At 37.9% G+C, this 24,837-nt stretch overlaps 2 protein-coding genes across 12 annotated transcripts; both read left to right on the top strand.

Moving 5' to 3' along the window:
* The first annotated feature begins 950 nt into the window (after positions 1-950).
* LOC103705824 (uncharacterized) lies at positions 951-16,141 on the top strand. 10 transcript variants are annotated; one of them, XM_088720657.2, is made up of 16 exons: positions 1,063-1,757; positions 1,908-2,597; positions 2,928-3,159; positions 3,530-3,807; positions 7,382-7,561; positions 8,052-8,819; positions 8,925-9,019; positions 9,141-9,203; positions 9,298-9,386; positions 9,480-9,545; positions 9,879-10,556; positions 11,618-11,692; positions 12,689-12,759; positions 12,879-12,936; positions 14,654-14,927; positions 15,149-16,141. In XM_088720657.2, the coding sequence occupies exons 2-16, from the start codon at positions 2,191-2,193 to the stop codon at positions 15,889-15,891; spliced, it is 4,077 nt and encodes a 1,358-aa protein (XP_088576783.2). In that variant the 5' UTR covers positions 1,063-1,757; positions 1,908-2,190; the 3' UTR covers positions 15,892-16,141. The 10 variants fall into 10 exon arrangements, with proteins under 10 accessions (XP_088576785.2, XP_089786424.1, XP_088576783.2 ...); XM_008789708.6 differs by having other exon boundaries at positions 1,086-1,757; positions 2,928-3,165; XM_088720658.2 differs by having other exon boundaries at positions 1,115-1,757; positions 8,928-9,019.
* Positions 16,142-18,282: 2,141 nt separating this feature from the next.
* On the top strand, positions 18,283-23,822 carry LOC103705806 (uncharacterized). 2 transcript variants are annotated; one of them, XM_008789671.5, is made up of 4 exons: positions 18,283-18,407; positions 18,792-18,830; positions 19,254-19,826; positions 23,593-23,822. In XM_008789671.5, exons 3-4 carry the CDS (start codon positions 19,289-19,291, stop codon positions 23,769-23,771), a joined length of 717 nt encoding a protein of 238 aa, XP_008787893.1. In that variant the 5' UTR covers positions 18,283-18,407; positions 18,792-18,830; positions 19,254-19,288; the 3' UTR covers positions 23,772-23,822. The 2 variants fall into 2 exon arrangements, with proteins under 2 accessions (XP_008787893.1, XP_008787909.1); XM_008789687.6 differs by lacking the exon at positions 18,792-18,830.
* Positions 23,823-24,837: the final 1,015 nt, after the last annotated feature.

Below are 24,837 nucleotides of genomic sequence, written 5' to 3'. Positions count from 1 at the left end.
TTTGCTTTACGTATCTTCCCCAGTTGTCAATATGCAAAAAAATGTGGATTTGTTTCAAAGCTAAAATTAAATGGTAAGGTGGTATGGGTCTTAGAAATCTTGCTGGGGCATGTGGAGGTTGAAGAGGATTAAAACTTTATTAGTTAAGATCCAGACCTCTTGGTAGCTTTTGTTTGGTGGATGGTCTGAAGAGACAGAAATTCAATGATATTTAGATTTGAAGTAGAGTTTGACCATTTGCTCAAGAAAGAGATTGTTAACATTCTGTTGGATTGGGCTTCATGAGTACTGATAGAGCTACTGAATGGTTGGAAGTTTGCAGAAACTCTTTCCTGATATAATGTTTGCCTCAACTTTCTATCTTTTCTCATTTCATAATCTTAATAAAATATAGATGGGTCAAACCTATTCTCTCCTTAAAAAAAGGGAACAGTGCTGCTCATGATCATCAGCAGAGATATGCATGACATGTAACAATTATATATTAACTTTCTTTATATAAACTGGAATGTTATTGTAGGAGGCGAGGGACATTAGATGACTACAACATGGATAAGGATGCTCGAGATGAAAATGTGGCAAGATTGGGGGAAAGATCAAACCATGTATAATGATTTAAATTCAATGTAAATGGTAAGAAAGACTTCTCATAACAACTAAATACAACCATCTCTCCATAACAATCAACCCTAGAAATATAATCAAGCACCGGATCTTGGTCACCTAATTCCTCTGTATCTTGACTTTCTGGCCAACCTTGAGTCACCTACCTGAATCTCCTAACCATTGACTTGACTATACTGGTCAAAGACTCAACTTTGGTTACTTAAAGTATAGGCTTATACCTCTTTTGTACATTCTATCCATGAGATGATGTCAATGATTGAGCCCACCAAAATGGACTCTCATGATTCAAGAATCAAAGGGACACTTTTGGTTCAGACCACGCTGCTTTGCCTGCTCAAAACCCTGCCAAAAGGATAAGGAGCTCCGACCCCCAATCCCGATCCCAATCGACATATAAATATTCTTTTTAACTCCCAAATGTAAGTATATAACCCCCTCTCCTCCGCCCCGGGGTTTTTAAAGATATTTGCCGACTACTTAAATAAAAGAAACACAAATACACCGACCCCCTTATATCGGAAGTTTCCGCCCGACGACGGCTCGGAGGTCCAAGGTCCTTCTCTCCGTCATCAATTCCGCCCCTTCGGTCCTCGAATTCCGATCCGATCCCCTCCGATCGAGGAATGCGGCAGGCGATCCAGTCGTCCGAGGAGCCCTAGAATTCTGAGGGAACTAGGGTTTGGCGCCGCCGCCGAATCGCGGATTCGACCCGCGATTAGGGTTTTCTCGCCCCTCTTTTACTTATCTCGCTTCTCTCGCTTGATTTTGGTTGCTGAAGCTTTTGATTTCGCTTCGTCGCTGTCGCTGGGTGGTTTCTTTGGCTGTCCGGCCTACGTTGCGGAGCTGGAGTTGCCGAATTGATGTAATTCGGGCGACGACTTCGGGCTCTGCTTCAGATTTCTTGCTCGAATCTCTGGATTTCTTGTTCTCGTTAGGGTTTTGATTCGATTGTTTGGGAATTTTCTTGTTACGTTCTGTAGCTTTGGAGTTCAGGTTGAGTTTTTTTTTGTTTTTTGTTTCTTTTTCAGGTCTCTTGCTGTTTCTACCTGCAGTTTTCGTTTTTCATCTCGTGGGAGTCTGCCTTTGGTGGAATTATTGAGCTTTCTGGTCGTTACAATAGCTTGACCATTGTAAATCCCTACTGCATTTGCTCTTGTTGTTGCTAGGCTTACTTCGTGGTCTCTTCAACCCTTCAATTGAAGGATTGAAGTCTCTTAGGTCTGTTTTCATTTTTATCTCCTCACTTCTTAAGTTCTGCTCTGTTTTCTGCTTTGTTTTAGTACGTTATTGGAGGTGTAGTTGCTGTGAACAAGGGGGGAAAAACAATCTTGAATCTGTGTGATGCAGATTAAGTATCGACTTTAGTTTCTGGGGTTGTAGGAGTTCGTAATCCTATTCTATATTTCTGTCTTGTCATGCCCATGTTCAGTGCTGCCCTCTTATTTGTGGGGTATTTATATCGAATTGTGCCGTATTTGATGCCAATAAATGCGAAGGAAATGGTGATGTGCATGAGTGGGGGCAAAATGTGGATTTAAGCTGTAATGTGTGGTTAAGAGAGAAATGGCGGGGAGCACAAGAGCAGAGTTGGCTTCAAGCAGTCTGGATGGATCGACCTTTGCCGCCACATATCCAAGTGGGCAGCGGGGAACGTATTCTGGCTCGAACTTGGATAGGCCTGGAAGCTTTCGTGAGAGCCTAGAGAATCGCATCATGGTTTCAGGGCCAGGCATATCCAGAAACACAGCTCCATCAATGGAAGTTCCACCAGTGTCCCAGTATCTAACACTGGAGCCTATTTCCATGAGCGAGCAGAAATATACTCGCTCAGGAGAGTTAAGAAGGGTTCTTGGTATTTCTGTTGAGGAGCATTCATTTGGTTCTGTACAGTCTAAGCCACTCCCTCCTATTGCATCAGAGGAGCTAAAACGTTTCAAAGCAAGCGTGCTAGAGTCATCAAACAGGGCCAGGTATTCTACTTGTATTCCTTCCTCCTTTATTCTCAGACTGGCCTGTTATGTATACTGTATACATGAGGTGCATCCATGAGGTGCCTTTCCCATTCTTCCCAATAATTTATGGTGCACTATAATTGTAGACTGTTTGCCATACATCATGACACAAACAGAATCCTGTCAACTTATCTGGCTGAAGGATTTAAAATGTGCTAGTTCTAGGGTACCCAGAGCAAGTGCTGAAAGTCCTTCAAACCAGAGTGTTAGTTACGTCTAGACTCAATAGAACACCAATATATAGCTGATAGTGGCTGTTTGCTGACGATATAGCATCTCTTTGACCAGGGATAGGGCAAGGTTGTTGCAAGAATCGGTTCTGAAATTGGAAAAGTATCGCAACATTCTCTCAAGGAAACGACAAAGAAGTGAACCATCAAGTGAGAAGTCAGGTACTGCAAATTTGTTAAAGTTGGGAGGTCAGGCTCATCAAAACCCTGCAGAAGTTGCAAGTCAGAGATTGGAGGACAGGACAAAAAATGTTGTCCCAAATAAGCGTGTTCGCTCATCAATGGCAGAAGTACGGGTTTGTATTTCCTATCAAGGTGTTATTTGCTTGAGGCTTTTGAACTTCTGTCGATGGCTTTTTAATTGTATGGATAGAGCTAGCTTTGCCGTGAGCACTTTCCTTATCATTTTCTGTCATGTTCTTCCACACCATTCATTTATGTGGCTTAAAGATGAATGTTTTTCCCCTGCAAGTTATATAGGTCTTTTCAAAAATCATAGGGCGTTTTAATAGTATGCTTGCTTGTCTGATCTCTTATAAGAAGAAGCATATAGCTTACTTGTTTCTGATCATTGGGCAATTGTTTGATGCAAAGAATATCGAATATTGTTCATATATGGTCTGGATACACTATAAATAGTTTTTCCTCTTTCTGCTATAGTCGGAAGGGCGCAATGCTGTTCCTGTGAGGCAAGGTACAGCAACAGACAAGGATAAGAATATGCTCAGGGCCTGCAATGGTGGACCAATGCCCTCTGAAGACAAGATTCGTGGGCTCCCTCCTGGCAGCGAAGGTTGGGTGAAAAGATCGAAACGAAAACGCTCTGTTGGCACAATGGTTAACAGAGTTGCAGAGGGTGATCGAGACTCCAAACAAGCAATTCAACAGAGGCCCAACAATGAACCCCGTCCACGATCATGTGATAACCTTGGATTCCGGTATTTTTCTACCGGATATTATATTTCTTGTTTTCCAATCTTAAATTCATATGCTGGTGTAAATTGCTAGTTACCATAGAAGGTAGTTCCTGGTTTTCTAGTTGCCCACTTGCTTTATTGGTTGTCAAAAACTGATGTTTGCAGTTAGTCTGCTTTTTACATGCTGACAAAATTGCTAAAGGATCTTGACTATTCCTTTGGTGTCGGGAACATCTTGATAATTTGTTGCTTTAAAATGTGCTTTTATCAAGAGTTTGGTGGAAACTGGAAAGTATAATTAGTAAAACTTGAAGTGAGAGAAATAGTTTATAAATTGGGTTAAATATGTAGATGATGGGGTGAATTAACAATAAAAATCCTCTAAGGGATTCATGTATTTAAAAGATAATTGATTAAGTGTTAGCTCTCTTGATCTTTAGCTAAGAGATGAAATTCTACATATTGCATTTTAATGAAAATAGGGAGTCAAGGGAAACTAGGTAAGTTATACGACATGTACAAGAAGGTTAGTAGTTGTTGAATTTCTAAAGTTTCTTGATATGAGAAGGTTGGTGCATCCGTTCTAGGTTTTACAGTATTATCAATTTCCATGACTCTAGTAGATATTGAGGTGTTTTTTTGTTTAATCTATTGTGTATGTAGGATGTACTAAAAGTGATTGCAAGAGGCTTCTCATAAGGTATGATGAGGATATGAAAAGATGGAAATCTGTATCTAGATATTGTTAAGAGAGGTCTTTGCGATGATACTTTAGGGCAAGCTATAACCATTAAGGCAAAGTTTTGAGATGCCGATATGTTTTATCTCGGGTTGAGGTGATATCAGGATGCTACCATCCCGACTCTTGGGATTGTTTGGTGTCCAAGTACCAAATTGCAACACTATTATTTTTACTTTTTTGTTTGATTAATTTCTTTTTTCTTTTTTTATCCTAAATAAGTATTTCAGTGAATATTTATTTTGTTTGTTTATTTTCTTAACTTTATCCTCCACCTTCCTCTCTCCCCCCTCTCCTTCCCTCCCCATTCTTTCTCTCTCTTCTCCCTTTCTCTTTCTCACTACCCATACTATTCTCATGACTAAGCCAAAGAGAAAGAGAGCATGGCCCCCACCATGCTCTTTCTCCCTCCTTGTTTCTTTGAAATTTAATGGCACGGTGCGGTCCCTCCTGGTATTGGCTGAACTGGCCTTTGTGCCGACCGTCCCCAACCTTGTTTTGAGCCAGGATAAGCCCACTAAGTGACCGGTGTCCAGCAAGTGTCCTAGGTGCTGGTTTCTTGTTGGTACTGACAGTACCAACCTAAATCCTTGGTTAAGGCAACTGAAATAAGGGTTGCTTTGGTAAGGAAGAAACAATATTCGTGCTTATTATGCACTGATCAGAATGTGGAGATATTTTTTCAATAAATGGTGTTCTTGTGGTATTAAATCATTTCAGTGAGATTTTGTTAGATGAACAAAATTATACTACAAAGTATAAGATGAATCTAAGAGAGAGAGAGAGAGAGAGAGAGAGAGAGAGAGTGGTTGAAATGATTTGGTCATGCTGAGAAGGCCATCTAGGTTAGTACTCATTCATATGATTAATTGAATAAATTAGTATGAAGAGGCGGAATCTGTACATTGCTTTTATTTTATCCAATAATATATGTTATATCACCATGTGAGGTATTAGGTAATATGCCAGAAAGTTGCATCTAGTGGATCTTTTGACTATTGTTTTATGATATGTATGAGGTATCAATCATCAGGTGCGAACAACTTATAAAGTGTCTGGTTGGATTATTAGTGGTTTGACAATGACAAGCCTCTTCAGGCTTTGCCTTTCTATCATCTTGGATGCCAAGCGTTTGATATAGAAAAAGTAGTTTCTTAATATACATTATTTGTCTATGATACAATATTGACTTAGTAAAGTTATTAGGTAAGCAATAAAGTTACATCTACTAGATCTTTTACTGTTCGTGTAAGATATGTACGGTTTATTAATGTTAGGCATGAACTACTTATAAAGTGTCTTGAGGGATGACAATGACAAGCCTCTTCATGCTTTACCTTTCTATATCTCTTGGATGCTGTGAGTTTTGTTATAGACAAAGTAATTCCTTCATATTCGTTACTTGTCTATGATAGATTATTGACCTATATAACTATGGAAGGGTGAATAGATTATCAGAATAATGGAAGTCTTATGATAAAAAGTAGAAAAAATAGCTAACTGGAATGCACCCTAAGTCCTTACTTTTTGTAAGTATGGATGAAGAGTTTGGAAAATGGTGGACATGCTAGCCTCCAAATTTGTTAATGGAGGGATAGGAAGATAAATGGAAATGTCTCATATAGGAGTGAAGTGGGTGGGTGGGTGAATGGGAGTTTTGTGGAGTGTTGGATGATAATTCACTATACCACCATGAGCTATCACTAGGACTTGCTCGAAGATTTATAAGATCATTAAAAAAAATGAAAATTTATGGCAATCTTATATATTATAATGTTGGGCTATTAATGGGGGGGCATGGGGAGTATTATTATTAGAGGATAAAGGGAGGGAGAAATTATTAAGATAACTTGGAAATGCTCATTATAGGCTGTAGTGTCAAACTGCAAATAACCTGTTGTCCAGGGGTTTTGAATGAGCATGCCTAGGAACTAGAAGTGAACTGATGCGGACGAACTTACCCCATACTGATGTTATAAGACTTGTTGCATATGTCTGTGCTTATTTACATATAATAATCATTTACAAAGGTTTTTATGTCACATTATGTTCTAGATTTCTGTACATGTATGATACTCCTTATCCTTGGTTTTCTGATAGCTTTAATAGCACCTATGGACTTGTCCAAAGATTTTTAGATTTTGGAGGATGAAAATAATCTAGTAATATTAAATCATATCTTTGATTCTTAGTACTTCAAACATTCAGTTTCTTGCTTGTGTGACCAACACTGTGTAGCAACGGCTGTTAGTTATGAAAAGGAGGAGGAAGAACGAACATTTATCCCTCATCTGGCTGTTGAGACAGAAAGCTTTGAGATAATTTTTATGTATGCCAAGCTTAAAATGGAGACTGTTTGCTATTGACATTTCCTCTGGGGTGTGCTTTGTGCTAGCTAGTTAGTTTTTAAGGTCTGGATCTACTACTGTTATCTGTTTGGACACCAAAGGTCTTTCTTCTTGTATCCTGCTTTTTCTATTTGTATTGGTTCGGGGAATAAAGCTGCTTCCTTTCTCTTTGCCAATGAAGTACAACCTCCACCCTTTTGTTTGTTTTCTGGTGCTATTCTTTTCCCAATTCTCGCATTATGATTGTTACTTCTCATTTTACTTGAAAAAGGGAAGTTCTACTCATGTTTTGCTGTTGCTGCTTCCAAGCTTATGCTTTCATGGTTTCTTTAACCTAATGTAATAAAAAACGAAGAAATTAATTTGACTTTTTTGCATTTTGGTCTTGCCATAAATGCTGACATATTTGCTGCTCAACCACTATTATGTTAATTATTTGGTTAGGTTTATGTGGTTATAAGATTGAGAGAAATTTCTGCTATTTCTTCTTGAACTTCCCATCTTGCAGGCCTGGGTCATCCAGTGGAATTGTAGGAAGCAACAAGATTGATGGCAATTCCCAATTAAGTGGTGCTAGTTCCCGTGTCATACCCAAGAATGACTTGGATAATGGCTCTCTTTCAAACGAGAGAAGAGAGCGCTCTGCTGGACTAGATAAGGAGCGAATTATAGCTAAAGGAAGCAATAAGTATGTATACTTTTGTGAGGTCTTCCAAACTTGATATCTTCATCAATACTGCATTGGGAGCTAGCATCTATTCTATTATATGATACAAAATCCCTTGAATGAACTAATTGATTTGACCAATCATTTATACTAGTATATTTTTTTTCTTTCCTAATTCTCCCCCCTCCAATGTTTGTGCAATCGATTCTCTTGGTTTCATTTGCATGCATGATTTTAGCCAGTTGATCTCCGTTGTCTTCGAACCTAACTGCAACTATTTAATATGATATGCTATGCTGTCTGTCATGTGCTTGCATGTCAGTCATGTGCTTGCATGTCATTCATGCTTGTTTATATAATTATAAACTTATTGGGCAGAGCAATGCCTGTTGCTTATGATTAGGCTTTTATGGTCTCACAGGGAGTTTCTTAAGAAAATTTTCTCCATTACTTTTCCTTCATTTGTCATACTTCCATTTATTGAAATGAATTTAAGTCATCCGGTATCCAGGTTAAATGCCCGTGAGGATGCTCAACCAGGAAGTCAAAGTCCTCTGACAAAAGGAAAAGCATCTAGGGCTCCAAGGACAGGTTCAGCTGTTGTCATAAATGCTTCTTCAAATTTTCCTCGCACATCTGGTGATGGATGGGAGCAAGCCCCTTCCCTAAACAAAGTCCAGCCTTTACCTGGGGCAACCAATCGTAAACGTCCCATGCCTACAGGATCATCATCACCCCCCGTAACTCAATGGGGAGGTCAACGGCCACAAAAAATCTCCCGGACAAGAAGGGCAAATGTAGTTCCTCCAGTCTCAAATTTTGATGAAGCTCAGATTTTGACGGAAGGATTTGCAGCTCCTGATGCTGGGGCAAGATTATTAACTGTGGAGTCCAGTGGGCTTTTATTTCCCAGGGGCATACATAATAACACTCTGCAATCAAAGTTGAAACCCGATAATGTGCCATCTCCAGCTGGATTATCAGAAAGTGAGGAATCAGGTGCTATTGAAAACAAGTTTAGGGAAAAAGGGACTGATAGTGGTGAGTTAGAGGATGGGCCCTTGAACACAGTCCATAAAGCAACTTTTGTTTTGCCTACAAAGAAGAATAAGGTTTTTTTAAAAGAAGCAATTGGAGATGGAGTTCGGAGGCAAGGCAGGAGTGGAAGAGGTTCAATGCAGTCAAAAGCATGCTTAACCTTAATGAAAGAAAAATCAGAAAATATCGACACAATAAAGCCACTCAAAAGCGGGAGGTCTGGTTCTGATAAGAATGAAAGGTGCTGCCATTTAATTTTTGAAGACACTGAAAATCTGGTATTTTAATTACATGCTTGTAACTAATTTTGTTCATGCTTAATTTAGTTATTGTTTCTTTGGTGCAGTAGGGTAGGCCGCCCTCCTTCCAAAAAAGTATCTGATCGCAAGGCTTCTACTCGTCCTGCACAAATTATAAATAGCGGTTCTTCAGATTTGACAGGTTGTTTATTTAATATGTTTTTTAATATAAATAATATTCTAAGATTTTGCAATATATTTTTGGTGTTCTCCTTTTACCTATATCTAAATATGCAGGCATTGTATATATTTGTAATTTGTAGGTGAATCAGATGATGATCGTGAAGAGCTGTTATCAGCTGCAAATGCTGCTCGCAATACTAGCTGTGTGCAACCCACCCTAGTAGCTTTTTTGGTTTTAAAGAGCAAAGCCCTTTCTTTTTGATTTTTTTTTTAATTTCAGCGTTCTTTCTTTTGCAGATAATGCTTGTTCTGGTTCTTTCTGGAAGAAAATGGAACTAATTTTTGCTTTGGTTACTTTGGAAGATATAACCTATGTGAAGAATCAGGCTAGTTTCTATGCTGCTACCATTTATATTTTAGTTGAATTTATATTTTTAATACCGTTCTCATATTTTTGGTTGAATCGGCCTTTTTATCAGATAAAATTTGTGGAGGAGCTTGATGAAAGCTTGTCATATATGCATGATATTGATCGTAACATAATGGTATCAACTCTTTCCAAGTCCCTTCTTTCAACATCTGCTTTTTTTTTTTTTATTTGTTTGGGGGGAAAAAAGACACAGAGCCTCATATATCTCATTAGCTCTCTGTTCTTTTTATTTTCCTTCTTGGCCTTCAGACACGTTGGGGCTTCCTCCATTGTTATCTGAATTTCTTTCCCTTTCTTAGTAGTCTTTTCATTTCCATGGCCCCCCAGTTGGTATTGCAATACCAGTTTATCTCAGAGAACTTTGGAACAGTGACATTTTTTTTCATTTCAGTCGCCTTCTTTATGAATATTTGGTATATATATATATAAAAATATGTTTTGTTTTCAGGGCGAGCTTGCATGCCAAACAGTGCTATCACCTCACTCTTCTTTTTCTATTGAACAAAGTCTAGCAAATGTTGATGGACAGAACAAATCTGTTGGGACTCTGTGTTCAGTTGATGAGCCACAGCATGCCAACACAGCATGTGGAAAAGTAGAAACAGAGAAGTGGCTCGAGAAAATGGTTCCACTATCACAGAGGCTTCTGTCAGCCTTCATTGCAGAAGAAGGAACTGAGAAGTTTAACTGCGATAATGAACAAGGAGATATGGTTTTGCAGTTTTCAAGCGATTTTTTTCCTTATGGTACTAATAGCAATGTTGAAAATGAACATGAGACAGATTTTATGAAATCTGAGTTTGAAATGGACCTTGATTTCAAGAATCAGAAAAACCACTCTGGAGATACCATTCCTTGCAATGGATTTGTGACGTCTAGCAGCATCAAGAGTTCAAATATTCAGAATTTCACATCTGGTGATGAGGAACTGGCAGAAAGCAATGTCGTGGTACATTCAGATAATGGGTCTCTTTCAGAGTTCGGGCAAACTAATTCGAATCAGCTGCAAGCCATGGGTACAACCTTTTCTGGTACTTCCCCATATGAGTGTCAGTTTGAGCATATGTCCTTGGATGATAGGATCTTGATGGAGCTGCACAGTATAGGCCTATATCCAGAGTCAGTGGTATGCTCACTTTTTTATTTTCAAATCTTTCATTTGATTAATTGTCTCTTTGTTGGACAAGCATGAATTACTCATATTTATCAAATCCCCTTATTTTTGATTGCACGGTCACCTTTGTCCATGCAATTGTCGTTGCTCGATTCCTTTTCTTATTTATATCACTCAATCACATCATCTACCTAATATGGTCATATATATGTCTTATATATATATATGACCAGATTAGCTGATTCTTCTTATTGAAGTTGTCCTCATGTTTTTATTAGTGCATAGTCCGTTATATCGCTCTTCTGATGCATGTTAAGATGGTCATTTATACGAAATGGGGAAGGGAGAAAAGAATTCTACAATCTATCTCTTGGTGTCTTTCCAGCTTTGTGCTACCCCTTTGTAATCTAATACTGGAGCTTAGTTGATAATATTGCTGGTGAGTTATCTTGTAAACTAGAGATGAAACTGAGGTCAAGGTCAATGATTTTACTTTGTTTCTCATGCAGCATCCCTAGTTTACCAATGGATTTTCTGAAGTACCACCACCAGCTCACCAGTTGCCACGATTTTTGTTTTAAGTTTAACTTTTATTTTGTTTCTCATGTAAGTGGTCTCATGTGTTCATTCTGTGCTGTATCACTCATTGTTGGACGCTGTTTTTTGCCTTGCTAGTGATACTTCTATAATTTAATTGTGCTTGATGATATATCTTCAGCACAATTATTTCAATCAAGTCATGCTTATGTATAGCATTGGCTGAAAGTATGATACATGTTACACTTGCTTTAAGCAACATAAGTGTTGTCAATTACAATTGCCTCAGCGGCTCAGCCTATATTTTCTAAACCATCTAGGGAAATGCCCCAGAGGAGAAATGTAAAGATTAAAGATCTATAGGCCCATTTTCTCTGATTTGAACCTTTTATCTATGATTTTATTTTGTATGCTTTATATTTTAACTGTTGATTACCTTCTGCAAAAAATCAAACATGTTAACCTTTTCTTTTTATGTTTGATAATGAATTCTCTCATGAAAATTTACTTTCTTTTACGGAATTTCCTTTTTACAGCCTGATCTGGCTGAGGGCGAGGACTGTGAGATCGATAAAACTATTTCGGAGCTTAAGATAGGGCTTTACCAGCAGGTTGGATTTTCACAATATATTCCATTTTTTATAAGTCAATCTTTTCTGTTTTATTTTAAGTTAATTTGCTTTACTAATATAGATAGATAATTCAGTCCTTTTAAAACAACTTTTTATTTAAGCTTGTGCAATGCCATCCTATTACATATTCTTTTAACGTTCATGGACTCAGCAGGATGTTCCCTTTCCACAAAGGAAGGTTCGCCGAACCGGTACTGTGACCCGTACCGGTTGGCTACCCATACGATACGAAGGGTACCAAAATAGGGAGAGGAAGGGGGAGAGGGAGAAGGAGAGGGAGGAAGAGAGAGGAGGGGGGAAGAGAGACTCACCAGATGAGGGCTTTGATGGAGAGGGAGAGAGGGAGGAGAGGGAAGGAGGCGGAGATTATAGCCCTAACCCTAGTTTTGAGAGAGAGAGTGCGTGGGGAGAGGGGGAGATTTATCGATGACAACCGACGTCGAAGAGGGGGAAGTGAGCAGCGTTCGGTGGCATCAGTACCATCGAAGGCAGTGTCTGGGGAGTGAGTGAATGAGAGAGCTTTGAAGGCTCTCGAACGATCGAATAGGTCGGGTGGGAGGGCTTTTGTATATGAACCAACCCGAGCGGCTGAACCATCCCGGGCCAGTGTTGGTATGGGCCGAACCTCCTAGTTCGGGTTCATTTGGTGATCAGTGCCCCAAACACTAGCAGTTACCTTTTGATTTTTTGCAGATGATATGCTAGGATAGAAGGAGCAGTCTGTATTCCCATGTACTCTTTGTTTTGAAGTGTAATACACAACTTGCAGTTTGTTGTTATTATAGGAAAGAAGTGCATATTATATGGTCAGAGGTTGCAAATAAAAGCTTGATACAGCTTTTCAACATCTCTCCCACCGTAATCTGTTTCTTGGTTGCAATTGTTTTACCTTTCTTATTGGTGCAAAACATGAAAGCATCTTTTTTTGGGTCTTCATTGATAATATAATGCATTAACATTTTACTGATTCAATAGGTGAGGAAAAAGAAAAAGCAGTTGCATAAATTAGAACAAGCTATTCAAGATGTGAAAGAAATTGAGGCCAGGTATGTTTACGTACATTTTTTGGAGTGCCCTTGCAAGTTACAACATGTAGATGTCTTTATAAGTTTCAACTTGTAGCTCATCCTGTGTGACCAAGCATCTTCTATCACTTAACTTGCAGGAGTCTTGAGCAGCTTGCAATGAACAAACTTGTTGAGATGGCATATAAAAGGCTAATGGTAATTGTTCTTAATTTTTTCCTCTCCTAGAAGGTGATAACATTATGTTTAAGCTCAATGTCAGATGAAATATATACTGTAATGCTTCATGTATTAAATTTTCATGTACGAAGTTGAAAAACTTTCCACTAAGGGATGCATTATGCAACAAACTCATGCATTAAGCTACTTGTTGGATCCGGCTGCATTCAACTAATTGAATTTGTCCATCGTATTGTTACTCATACTCGTCATTTATCTTCTCTGGATGCAGAATAATTGGCATATGTGCATTTTTCTTAAGCCAAATTGTCAGTTAATTGCTGTCCTTTACCCATAGCCATCTCTCTTTCAAGCTGTTTTTCTTCCTCTACAGTGGAGATAATTCCTGTTGCAATTGTTGTGCAGTGGAGAGCACTGCTTTTGTCCGAGCTGGAATTTCTGCCTCAACTCTTGATGCCTCTGTTTTGAGTCTGCCAATAGAAGCCATACTTGTTTATGGACACTAGGCATCAGAGAAGCCTACGAGCCGAAGCCTATGTCTGTGCCTGCTATTACCCAATAATTATCCTTAGTCATTGTGGGCTGCAATCAATTTCTTTTCTTCCTAGTACAGAACCTTTATCCCCCTTTTCCCCTTCAGTTGATCATGCAAGCTCGCAAATGTTTCATTGCAAACATATGTCTGTAGCTTTGGAATTTCTATATCTGGTCTTATGGTGGGGGTAGCGACTTATTAGAATTGCCCTGTTTTCGTCTTGTTCTTGGACGGTTATATCTGGCACCGGCTATTGTGATTTGGTGTTCTATATGTTTTTCTTCATTATTGTTGCCATTATGTATGTATGTTGGTCAGTATCCATTTATATATGTTTGTATATGTTGCCATTTACTAGAAACTAGCAGAAATGCATGATCCACGAAATTGATGTGTTAGAAGGTGATAAGTAAAAAGGGATTTCTCAGAATATGCTGAAGTCTTTGGCACTTTGCTTTATAATTACATTGGGGGTATTGAGGTTTGGAGATCGTATCATATATATATATATATTTTTATTTTTTTTCTGTTCTATGCTGGGTTCTTTCATTTTACTTTCACCTCCTTAATCTAAAGCTCGCTTGATTTCTGGCATGCCTTGGGAGCCATTGAAATTCTAAATGATTTTCATTTGATAATCCAGGACAAAGGGAACTTATTTTTGTTTGATTGTTTCTATCTGCATTATTTCATTTGCGTGTGGCCAATCTTTGTTAACCTTGGTTGATGTGGTCTCTGCATTATTTCATTTGCTTCTATCTGCATTATTTTTATTTTTATGCTTAAATAAGTAAATCAGTCTTTGCCCTAATATTTCTGTTTTTGTGATGGCATATTCTGGTAAATGTTTCAGCAGTGTACATCAACAGATTTCTTTTTTTCTTTTTTTGATCTTATGCAAATTTGTTTTGTGCTTGCAACCTGTGAATTTCTATATGCTCTTTCAGTGCCAGAATTAGTTCATCATTCTAATGTTTATAAATTAATATAAAAAAACCCATATGTAAATTATCATATCATTATCATTTGCATGTTGTGTTCTATGTTAAGATCCATATTATTAACTTTGTCTCCTTGAGGAGCTGTATACTCTTCCTGGGTTTTCACCACTATATTGGATAAGTATCTTTGATTATGTGAAATGTGAAATGTTGCATGCGGTTAATTGGGAAATGCCTCTAAGACCTGCTGTTTTTATAGGGTGGTCGTGGAAGTCCTGGTTCAAGTCATAAGAGTGGAGTCAGCAAGGTCTCGAAACAACTTGCCTTGGCCTTTGCTAAGCGTACTCTTGTCAGATGTCAGAAATTTGAGGAAACAGGTCGAAGCTGCTTTAGGGAACCTGCTTTCTGTGATGTAATCTTCGCTGCACCACCTTACAGCAGTGATGCAAAATATGCTGATGGTATTACATCTGGAATTACTACTAATATATGTGGGGAATCACATAGTAGTCAGCTTGGATCTCGAGTATCAGGTATGCTATTTAGATGGTCTAAATAATACACACTTGCACATATAATGTTCATATCTATTGTATATTGTATGTTTGTATGCACCTATTCTTTTAAAACTGCTTTATTGATTTGCTAAATGCTTTTTATTGCCTATTTTCATGCTATAGCTATCGAATGTGAGTAAAGTCCTCTTTCTAACGAGTCTAAACTATAACGAGGTATTTCTGGTGTGAATTTGCAGCTTCTGGTACTTTGGCTTCAGGTGTAACATCAAGTATGACTGAGAGGCATGGGTCTAGTCATAAGATTGACAGAGGTCCATTGGATTCATATCAAGGCCCTGCTCATATGTCTGAGCAAACTGTTGTTAAAATTGATCCGATTTCGAACAGAGGGAAGAAGAGAGAGGTGCTACTTGATGATGTTGTTACAAGTGCTGCTTCAAGAGCCACATCAACTCTCAGCCACACTCTTCCAGTTGGTCCAAAATGGAAAAGGACCGATAGGGAGAGGGATCAGAATAAAGATGCATTGACAAGGAACTCTACTGCTAAAGCTGGCCGTCCGTCATTAAGCAGTGGCAGGGGTGAGCGTAAAACAAAGACAAAGCCAAAACAGAAGATAGCACAGTTATCAACTTCAGGAAATGGTCTTGGCAGAGTTACAGAGACAACCAGCTTTATGCTGCCTTCAGGTGAAACCATGAACAGTGCAGGCACCAGAGTTGATCAAGAAGTTGAATTGCGGAGTGTAGGTAATGCGGCTCAGAATTCATCGAAGGACATGGATGATAATATATTCACGAACTTACCGTTACATGGAATAGACTCTATTGATGAATTAGATGTAGCCGAAGGCCTGGGTGGGCAAGGCCAGGATATTGGTTCTTGGTTGAATGTCGATGAAGATGCATTCCAAGACCATGATTTAGTGGGCCTAGAAATTCCAATGGATGACCTTTCAGAGTTGAAACTAAACTTTTGAAGAGGGCCAACTATACCTCTTGTGCATATTCAAGAGTCTAGATCAGAATGCTAGTGCTTCCGTTATGAAACAACTAACTAATCAAAATGTCAACCTCAAGCAGGTTAAAGTTTGTAACTAGCCCAGTCCATTCTTTTGTATACCTTTTTTAAGTTCTTGGCAGATCCCAATTCTCTTCTGTCATCTTTGGTCTCCCCCTGTAACAAACTACAATCTCAATTGAGAATTTATCTAATTTATATTATCTCAAGCTAGTGTTCATGACTTATAACTTTTCTGGCGATCACATTTGTATCCATCTTTCTGGACTCGCTCAGCAGCAGAACTGGACATTCACCCATTTCCTGGATTCCTCAGCTCAAATGGTCAACCAAATAGTTGTTTCAAGCACGCTCTCCTAAGCACCTCTTACTGATGCATTTTATTATCAGTGTATATTTCTTGTGACAAGGTGAGGCCTCTACTCTTTTGGTGATTCTGTTGTCTGGCAAACAGTGGGATCTTGAGGGTGACCTGTTGCTTGACAACATGAATTTTGAAATTACTTTAAATTCTACTGGATAAAGCAGTTGTTTCTTTTTGATCGTTTTACTTCCATAGTGTGAAGGCACAGGTTTTTATCTGATTGTTGAAACTTACAATGCAAGTTTTATTGTGAGTACGTGTTTGTTCTTTGGGAACCTGGACATTTAATGCTTCCCGATTATGCTGGCAAACTGGGTGGTAATCATTTTTCCCGTTAACATACTAATCTTGTTATGAGGGTCTTCATATTTGGAAGTGAAATATGCCTTTTGAGAAAATTTGAAGTTGAAGATATCTAGGGAAAGATTGGCAAGCTTGTACCTGAGGTGAATACATAAACGGATGTTTTTGGGCCAGTAGGGGTTAGATAGCCATCATTATAGAATGTTCTTCTGATTTAATTTTATTAATTATGAGTTTCAGCTTGGCTATTCTCATAGCAGCCTGAATCAGGTCAGACAAATGCAGGCACTGGAGCGAGGATGTGCTTTTGTACAAATTGTAGTGTCCAACAAGTGTTGTCAGAATTAATCTCCAACGCTGTTCTTGGTTTTTGATTGTGTTAGGAAGCAGGTACTACCTGTAATTCCAAGTACGGGTATTCGGGTAAGCTTGGATGTGATAGAATATCCATTGAAAGATGATGATGGATGATAATAGGTGGTCTGAAAATGTCGGTGAAGCTGATGTAGAATGGGGAGCATGATTTGGAAGCAAATGGCACAGCAGGAAGTCATATAGGTACTGATGTTTCCTTGTTCATTTCTTTTGTCTGTCAGACTTTCAAAGATACTGATCCTCTATCTTAGAGATGATCGACTAAGGGAAGAATTTTATTTAATTGCTGGTTGAAATGGTGTTTTTATTCAGATATATTTGCAACTAAAGCATCTGTTCCAAAAAAAAAAAAACACACACACACACACACACACTAAAGCATCTGTTGCATTATAACAGAGTCGATGGGAATTCCATTCAGATTTTAATTGAATAACATAAAGCCTAGTATTTCCAGTATATCTGTGGAAGTAGATAAGTCGCCCAATTTTTAAGTCAGATTAGGCTTCCATCTATGTCATTGTTAGGTGATAGTCTTCTATCTCGTTCGTTACAAATTTGTCCTCTAATATGCTATTGGTGCCAGTTAGCGACAATGTATCAGGATTCTTCGCCTATGTAAAGGCAGCTAACATCATTTTATCTTTTAAAATTGCTATAATACTCTATTAAAATTGCCATAACAGAATGATTTGCTTGCTTTTCAGCAACTCTCAGTCACACTCTGCATTAGAATTGGCGAAAAACACATGAGTGTTTACTGTCTTCAAGGCATAAAAATAACATGAGAATTGCATCAGGTCAGTGGAAGTTTGGAAAAGCGATTGGTGTCTGCAAGCTATCAACAATAACTATGCGACTCGACTGCTTGGGAAAGGCATGCATTCATGTGGTTTGGTTTGCTGTTGAAATGGACGTCGCCAAGTTTTACTTACAAAACGCCCTCACATAATTGCTGCCAATTCACCTTCAAGTGTTTGTCAACTTCTAATTAGCCTAAAATTAGAGAAAATATTTTTTAATTCATTTCTTATTGAAGTGCCCATAGTGACTTCTAATGGAAAAGTAATTATAATTTTTGCAAGTGTGGCTTTTTTTAATGCCCCTCACGAGCATAATTCAATAATCAATGCTAAGGTTTTGTTTATTAACTCAGATAAATAAATAAGGTCTTATTTTTTGGGATCACTGCCCCCCTCCTATAGAAATTAGGAAGTTTACGCTTTGGGCAACCAGCCGTACACGTGTCACGCGGATACTGATTCTTTAAAGCGTTTCATCTTCACGACCGTGGACAGTAATAGTTCTCTCCTCGTCTATTGCTCTTTTTTTTTTTTTTTTTCTTTTTTTGCTAAGGATATTGCTCTCTATTGGCGATCCTGTCGGACCTTAGAGCGCGGCGCGGGCCTCCTCTTCTTCCGCCTCTTTAGAAGGTAAAATCTCCGTCTTCCGTTTCTCTGTTCCATCCTCCTCCCCGGGAGAGGTTGGGGCGGACCGATTTATCTGTGAGCGATTGGGCTTCGGATTTCCTTTCGATTCTCTCGGTTTTGATCTCAAAGATTTGCGCTTCCGCTAGGTTTTTCTTAGAATTTTGAGGGAGAGTTGGGGGGCCTCGGCCTCCCTTTGACTTAAAAAAGAAAAAAGAATGAGAGAGCTCTATATTCGCTGCGTCATTGTAAGTTTTCTTGATATTGTTGGTCGATTTGGGTATGCTATATATGGTTTGACCCGGTGATCTGCTTCTTTTTACATTGTGAAAAGAAAAGAAAATTGTGTGATTTGGATTATCTTTTTTATGTCGCCAATTTACAATGCAGGGGCCAATTCGGGGCTGCGAAAGTTTGATTTTTTCTCATGTAAGTATTGTTTCGATTCTGATATTTAAAGAACTGGAGACAATTTATATGGATTCAAAGATTTTTAGGTACCGGAATCAACGCATTCTATAACTATTTTCTTCCGAAGTACTATATTGGCATCAGTGTATAAATAAGTGTTTTTTTCCCCTAAAAAATGCCATGGACAAAAAAAAAAGACAATAGAATGAGGAATATCAAATCTTTCTATAAATTGATAAATTCAAGGATTTTCATTGTTGATACTCTAACTGAATCTGTAACTTAATAGTCATTGTATTCTGATTTATTTAGAGATCTCTGGTAGATAATACAGAAATAGAAAACAAGAAACCCTATGTGAAACAAAAACCTTTGGATTGTTAATGTAGGCACATATGCCTACCCATGCTCTTTTTTAATCTTCCAAGCTCTTGTATTCAGGTCAAAGTAGACATAAGTGTCACTGAGAAACAATCATGGGAATATCTAAGGTGATTGGATCAGCTGCAACAGTTTTATTCGTAGCCTCTGTTTACCTCAAGAAGTCTGGCATGACATTCATTGCGATACCTCTTCTAGTTGGTTCTTTGCTTGCATATTTGGTCACAATTGCTTCTCATCCAGCTGTAAATTTTCCCTCGATCCTGGGAAAGGGCTCGGATGGGAGCTTTCCACTTTGGTCAAAACTTCTGTTTGGCCCATTTCTTATGTTTGTGCGGGCATATGTCCTCTTTAGAAAATTGAAGAGTGCGGAACCAGTGTACAATGAGATTTCTGATGGTTTATATGTTGGTGGGTGGCCATCTTCCCCAAATCATTTGCCTCCTGGTGAACCTGCAGTAATTGATTGCACCTGTGAACTGCCTAGGAGCTCTTTTGTTTCAAAGGATGCATATCTTAACATTGCCACTTGGGATACAAGGTCCCCTCAACCTTTGCAAATTGAATATGCGGTTCATTGGGCATGCAAAAAGAGAGCTCACAAGAAGCCTATATACATCCACTGTGCATTTGGTGAGCATCCCATCTCTCCTTCGTTGGATTTCTTTAGCTAAACTTGGTTTGGTGTTAATATTTAACTACGCTTGTGTCATACCATTTTCACGAGTTGTTTTTTGTTAGTGACATAGCAGCATGCAGCTGCATGTTCAGACTTTGCAATCTCCCGATGCAAGGTTCTTATTCTTTGACTTTACACATTCATCAAGGATGAAAAAGATCATGTAGCTGCTCACTAACAAGGGATACATAAAATGTATGATGTACTTAGAGGGATGATTTTTAATTATTGCATGTCAACTGGAGTCATGATGATGGATGTTAAGCCAGTTGTACCAAAACTGCTTTTACTGGTCACATGTATAGAACATGCCTCTGGACGTGTGTTTGTTTGGCATGTTTAGAAATGTGAATGCATGTATTTTCATAGACTTATGATGTTTCTGTAGCACATACGAGCTTCACAACTAACTGTACAATTTCGTGTTCTGGAGGCTAAAATTAGTTTAACTATTCCTTAGCAGAACCCATAAACAGTTTGCTTGAGATACAACAAAACAGTGGAACGTTTGAATGGATACCGAGGAAGAGTACACTGTTTGATATTGGAATATGGATTTTTCACATGCATCATGTCTCTTTCTATGAATGTCTGTGTGTATTTTCCCAAATGCATGCATGTTTGTACATTGTTTATGCTTTATACAAGTTATCAATATATGCAAAGCAAGGTATGCCGTTTCGGTAATGGACCCCGTACTGGTGCCACCTTATCACCGTATTGATATGGTACGGTACGGAGCCAGTTCGACGTATTGAGTGTCGATACGCCTTCTGTGCCATGTACCGGTACCGAACCAGTACGATATGGTATGTCCTGTACCGTCCGGTTGAGTACGGTATGGCAAACCTTGATGCAAAGCTTACAACTAGTTAGACGTGCTTGATTTCTCAGGCTTTCAGAGCTACCTCAATTCAAAAGTTTAAGCAAATTCCAAGGTTATTTGCTTTGGACATTATGAGGTGAACTGAGGATAAATAAATATGAAAAAGCTAAAGTTTTGCTTCAATTTTAATAAAAAACAGTCACCTACATAACTTATGCGGTATTCTTTCCCATTATTGTAGAGCAGGTAAGAATATCATAATCAGATCTCAGTTTTCAGTCCTAAGAAAAGAGAGAAGTAAATTATTTGTGTAGCAGGTTTTTCCTATAACTGCAGAGAAGCTAATAAGATTGTACACATATATTAGCATTTTGCAAATCATAAGATTAATATTTTCCTTTCTTAAAAATGTGAAGCTTTTGTTAAGATATTCTAGGGAGAAAAGCACCTTCTCATTAAAGCTTGGAACCAGTCATCTGCAATATCAGAGTTTAGCTGGTTTAATGATATGTATTTGTGGACTTATTTTTGACACCTGGATAAGAATGACATATCTGTAACATTATTAGTTGTATCCTTATTTCTGAGTTTGACTTTCGAAGGGAAACCTATAATAAACATTCAAGTCTGAGCATCAGATTATACATTGATGCATGCATCTTCTTAGCACCAAAATCTATCCTATATACTATAACTACTTTCTCATAGGATAGTTCCAAATTCAGTAATTGGCTGTATTATTTCCTTGAATCATGTATAATACTGATATTAATATTAATATATGGGCATTGTAACTTGTATGTTGTTAAAATTCTTAGCGGAATTTTACAGCTAATCTTCTCTGTTGACTAATAATTGTTTCTTTACCAGGATTATTTTTAAAGGGCCTACCACATTGTAAGGTTTAGCCTTCCAGATATATCTAATTTCGATTACCAACAAAAACTCTTTTATGCATTTATTGGAACATATAGATGTTAATATGACACCCAATGGATTTAAACGATAGTAGTTGTGCCAAGCTACTTCTTATCTTCTCTTAACATGTTATTGATTGTAACATTTGATCAAATATAGAGAGGTTTTTATCACAAGAAACTGTATTGACCCTATTGGTTTTTGTTGGAAAGGATTTGTGTCAAAATATAGATCATCGACTATAATCAAGGTTCGCGGTCTCGGTAATGGACTCCGTACCGGTGCTACATTAGCACAATATCGGTACGGTATGGTGGGGTTTTCTTTTGCATACCGAGTGTCGGCATACCGCCTATACTGGATATCGGTACCGAACTGGTATGGTACAGTATGCTCCATACCGTCCGGTTCAGGCTGGTACGACGTATCATGACGACTATAATTATAAAAAAATATGATTAATATGGTAAATTGTTATGTTAATGTAACATTTTCGCAGGGTGCATTTGTGGCAGATGCTTAATCTAGCTAACACACTATCCTCTCACATATATATATATATATATTTTATACTATGTATATGTGGTGTATTGGAATGCACTGTGCAAATCTTAAGTCCTTCATACTGGCGATTGGAGTTTTTCAAAATAAGGCAAGAAAGGTAGGTATAGAGTAGTAGTAACACTAGAAAGAGGGACAGACAAATGCTCTAGATGACAAAGCTTGAGGACATGTTCCAGTCTTTCAGCTTGATTGTAGGAATTGCATAAAATAAAAAGAAGATGATGCAACCATCAGAGAAGCAGCATGATCTAATGTAATGAAGTTGCAAAATGATGGTTTGTGCAACCATGAAAAAGGAAGGTAATCATTCTGTCGAGGAAAAGAATAAGTGAAACTTGTTTTTTGTGATTCTGAAATGGTGAAGATATAGGGTAATAAATAGTAATGAGAAAACCATAAAGTATAACTTTGTGATGTTGTAAGACCGCTATATCCAGGAGCATACTGAAGTATCAAAGCTATGTAAAAGACCTGGTGTAAATAATACCACTGCAGATGGTACAGAAGCTGTAAAGAAATTGTTTCATGTGGAGTTGCTAAGCAATTTGTGAGGACATTTGGCTGGTATATTATTGGCGGATGGTTAAACTTTCACAAAGTACATTCTGTCCTTGAAGCTTATGATAGTTTCGTATGCATTCTCTACTAACCAAAACAAATTACCCTTCACTGCATATATTATGATGAACCAGTCCAGACTATTTAGTCAAAAAAAAAAAGAAGATGCAAGATTTCTTCCTCAAATTATGACCATATTACTCTCTGCTTTCTGCAAAAAGCTGAACAGCAAACTCCGTCTGCACTCTGCACATTAAGTTACTAAAAAGAAAAAAAAATTCCCCTTCATTGTCATATACAAGCAGTAGATTTATTTGAACTAGGTTTTGATAGGGGAGAATTGATTAGATATATACCTTTTTACATGAAAAACACTATGTAATGATGATGTCTATTTGACCCTTTCAGACCCATGTTTTGATGTAAGGTATTAAACCCATAGCTTGCAGTTGGTGACGTTCTCACCAAATTGAAGAGTTCAAAATGCCTTAAATCTTTGTATTCACGAAGCATTCCACTACATGCTTAGCTCCTAAAATGATTATTGTTAATCAAACTATATTGTCAATCATTCTGTGCATCAGTCTTCATGGAAAACCTTTGCCAACATGCTCAATATTTTGTCCTATCGATTTTCTTAGAAGTTGGTTATCTATGTTTGGAATTTGTACTTCAGTAATGCCAGAGGAAATAATTACTCTCTCTCCTCTTTTGCCTGATGAGCTTATTATCATGTAACCACTGGCAATTAATTTCTGTTGTTCCATTGTCACCACATTTATTTGTTAAGAGAACTATTGAAGATATTATCCCCCATGTACTCCTGTTTGATGCATGGTGGAAACGTGCAACAGGTCATGGCAGAAGTGTTTGCATAATGTGTGCACTTCTAGTGGCACTAGGTGTGGCTGATGACTGGAAAGATGCGGAGAAGATGGTCAAAGAAAAGAGGCCTCGGATTAGAATGAATGCTCATCATCGGAAAAACTTGGAGGAATGGACTAAATACCGGCATTTGTCAAAAGGAGAATAAGCGGCTGCAATTTATTCGATCATTTGTCAAAAGGAGGATAAGTAGCTGCCATTTAATCAATCATTTGACAAAAGGAGGATAAGTAGCTGCAATTTAATTGATTCTCTGATACTTTTCAGAGAACTGGTACAAGTCCAATGACGTTATTGTCTTATTAGCATTACAGATTTATGTTTAAATCTACAAGCAGCATGGAGTCAGGATTTTTTTTTTTTTTTCAAATGTAATTCTTCAGCTCCTTTTCTTTGTTGATATCGGATAATCTTGTCAGCCTGGCTTCATGTACATTTTTCTGTATGTTTTAACCTATTTTGAATCTTCAGCAATGATATTAATCAAAAAGTACAGTTTGTGGATAATCAGGCATTTTTATTATTATCTTTCATATTTAAATCTTGAAGGAGTTTCAGAAATGCAGTTATCTGTAGAATGCAGGAGCACCGATGCTATTCCAGTAGAACTATTGAGAACCAGCCTGATGCATAATTTTACTTTTTGATGGCTTTTTGTGCGTCGGTCACCTGCTTTGTTGACATGTTGCAGAAACACCTATCCTTCTAAGGAATGTAAGGGTACAATTCCGAAACGCCCAACCGATCTTGAGCATTCATATCCAAAGGAAATTTCTTTACTTCAGGTATGCTGTTCTATCCCAACCTACTTCTGAAAGGCATCTAGAAATTGACAGGGTGGTTATATTTTGTCAACAATTAGGAGATTTTTTTTTTTTGGAACTCGGATGGCATGTAAGACACTCCACCTCAAAATTTTATTAAAAGGATAAAGAAAGAACGTTGCATAAACATACAAAAAAAAAAGAGAGCAAAAGATACAGATAAATGGAGAAAAGAAACAGGCCTTTGAAAATGCACAGGGGGTAGGAGAAAAATGACTAACTACCAGGCAGAAGAAAAAACTTCATGGCAACCAAGTCATGAGCCTGTTCTGACTTTTTAGAGAAGCTTTATTTTTCATCCTAGGAAATCTTTAGGATTCATATATTTCGCTTTTGACAACTGCAATTACATTAAGAAAATTTATTTCTTTAACTAGGATTTGGTAAACT

This window comes from Phoenix dactylifera, chromosome 4 (assembly GCF_051530095.1).
Source record: "Phoenix dactylifera cultivar Ajwa chromosome 4, Ajwa_hap1_PhDact_Kaust_v1.1, whole genome shotgun sequence".
Lineage (NCBI taxonomy): Eukaryota > Viridiplantae > Streptophyta > Magnoliopsida > Arecales > Arecaceae > Phoenix > Phoenix dactylifera.
This window is presented reverse-complemented; position numbering and strand designations above follow the sequence as displayed.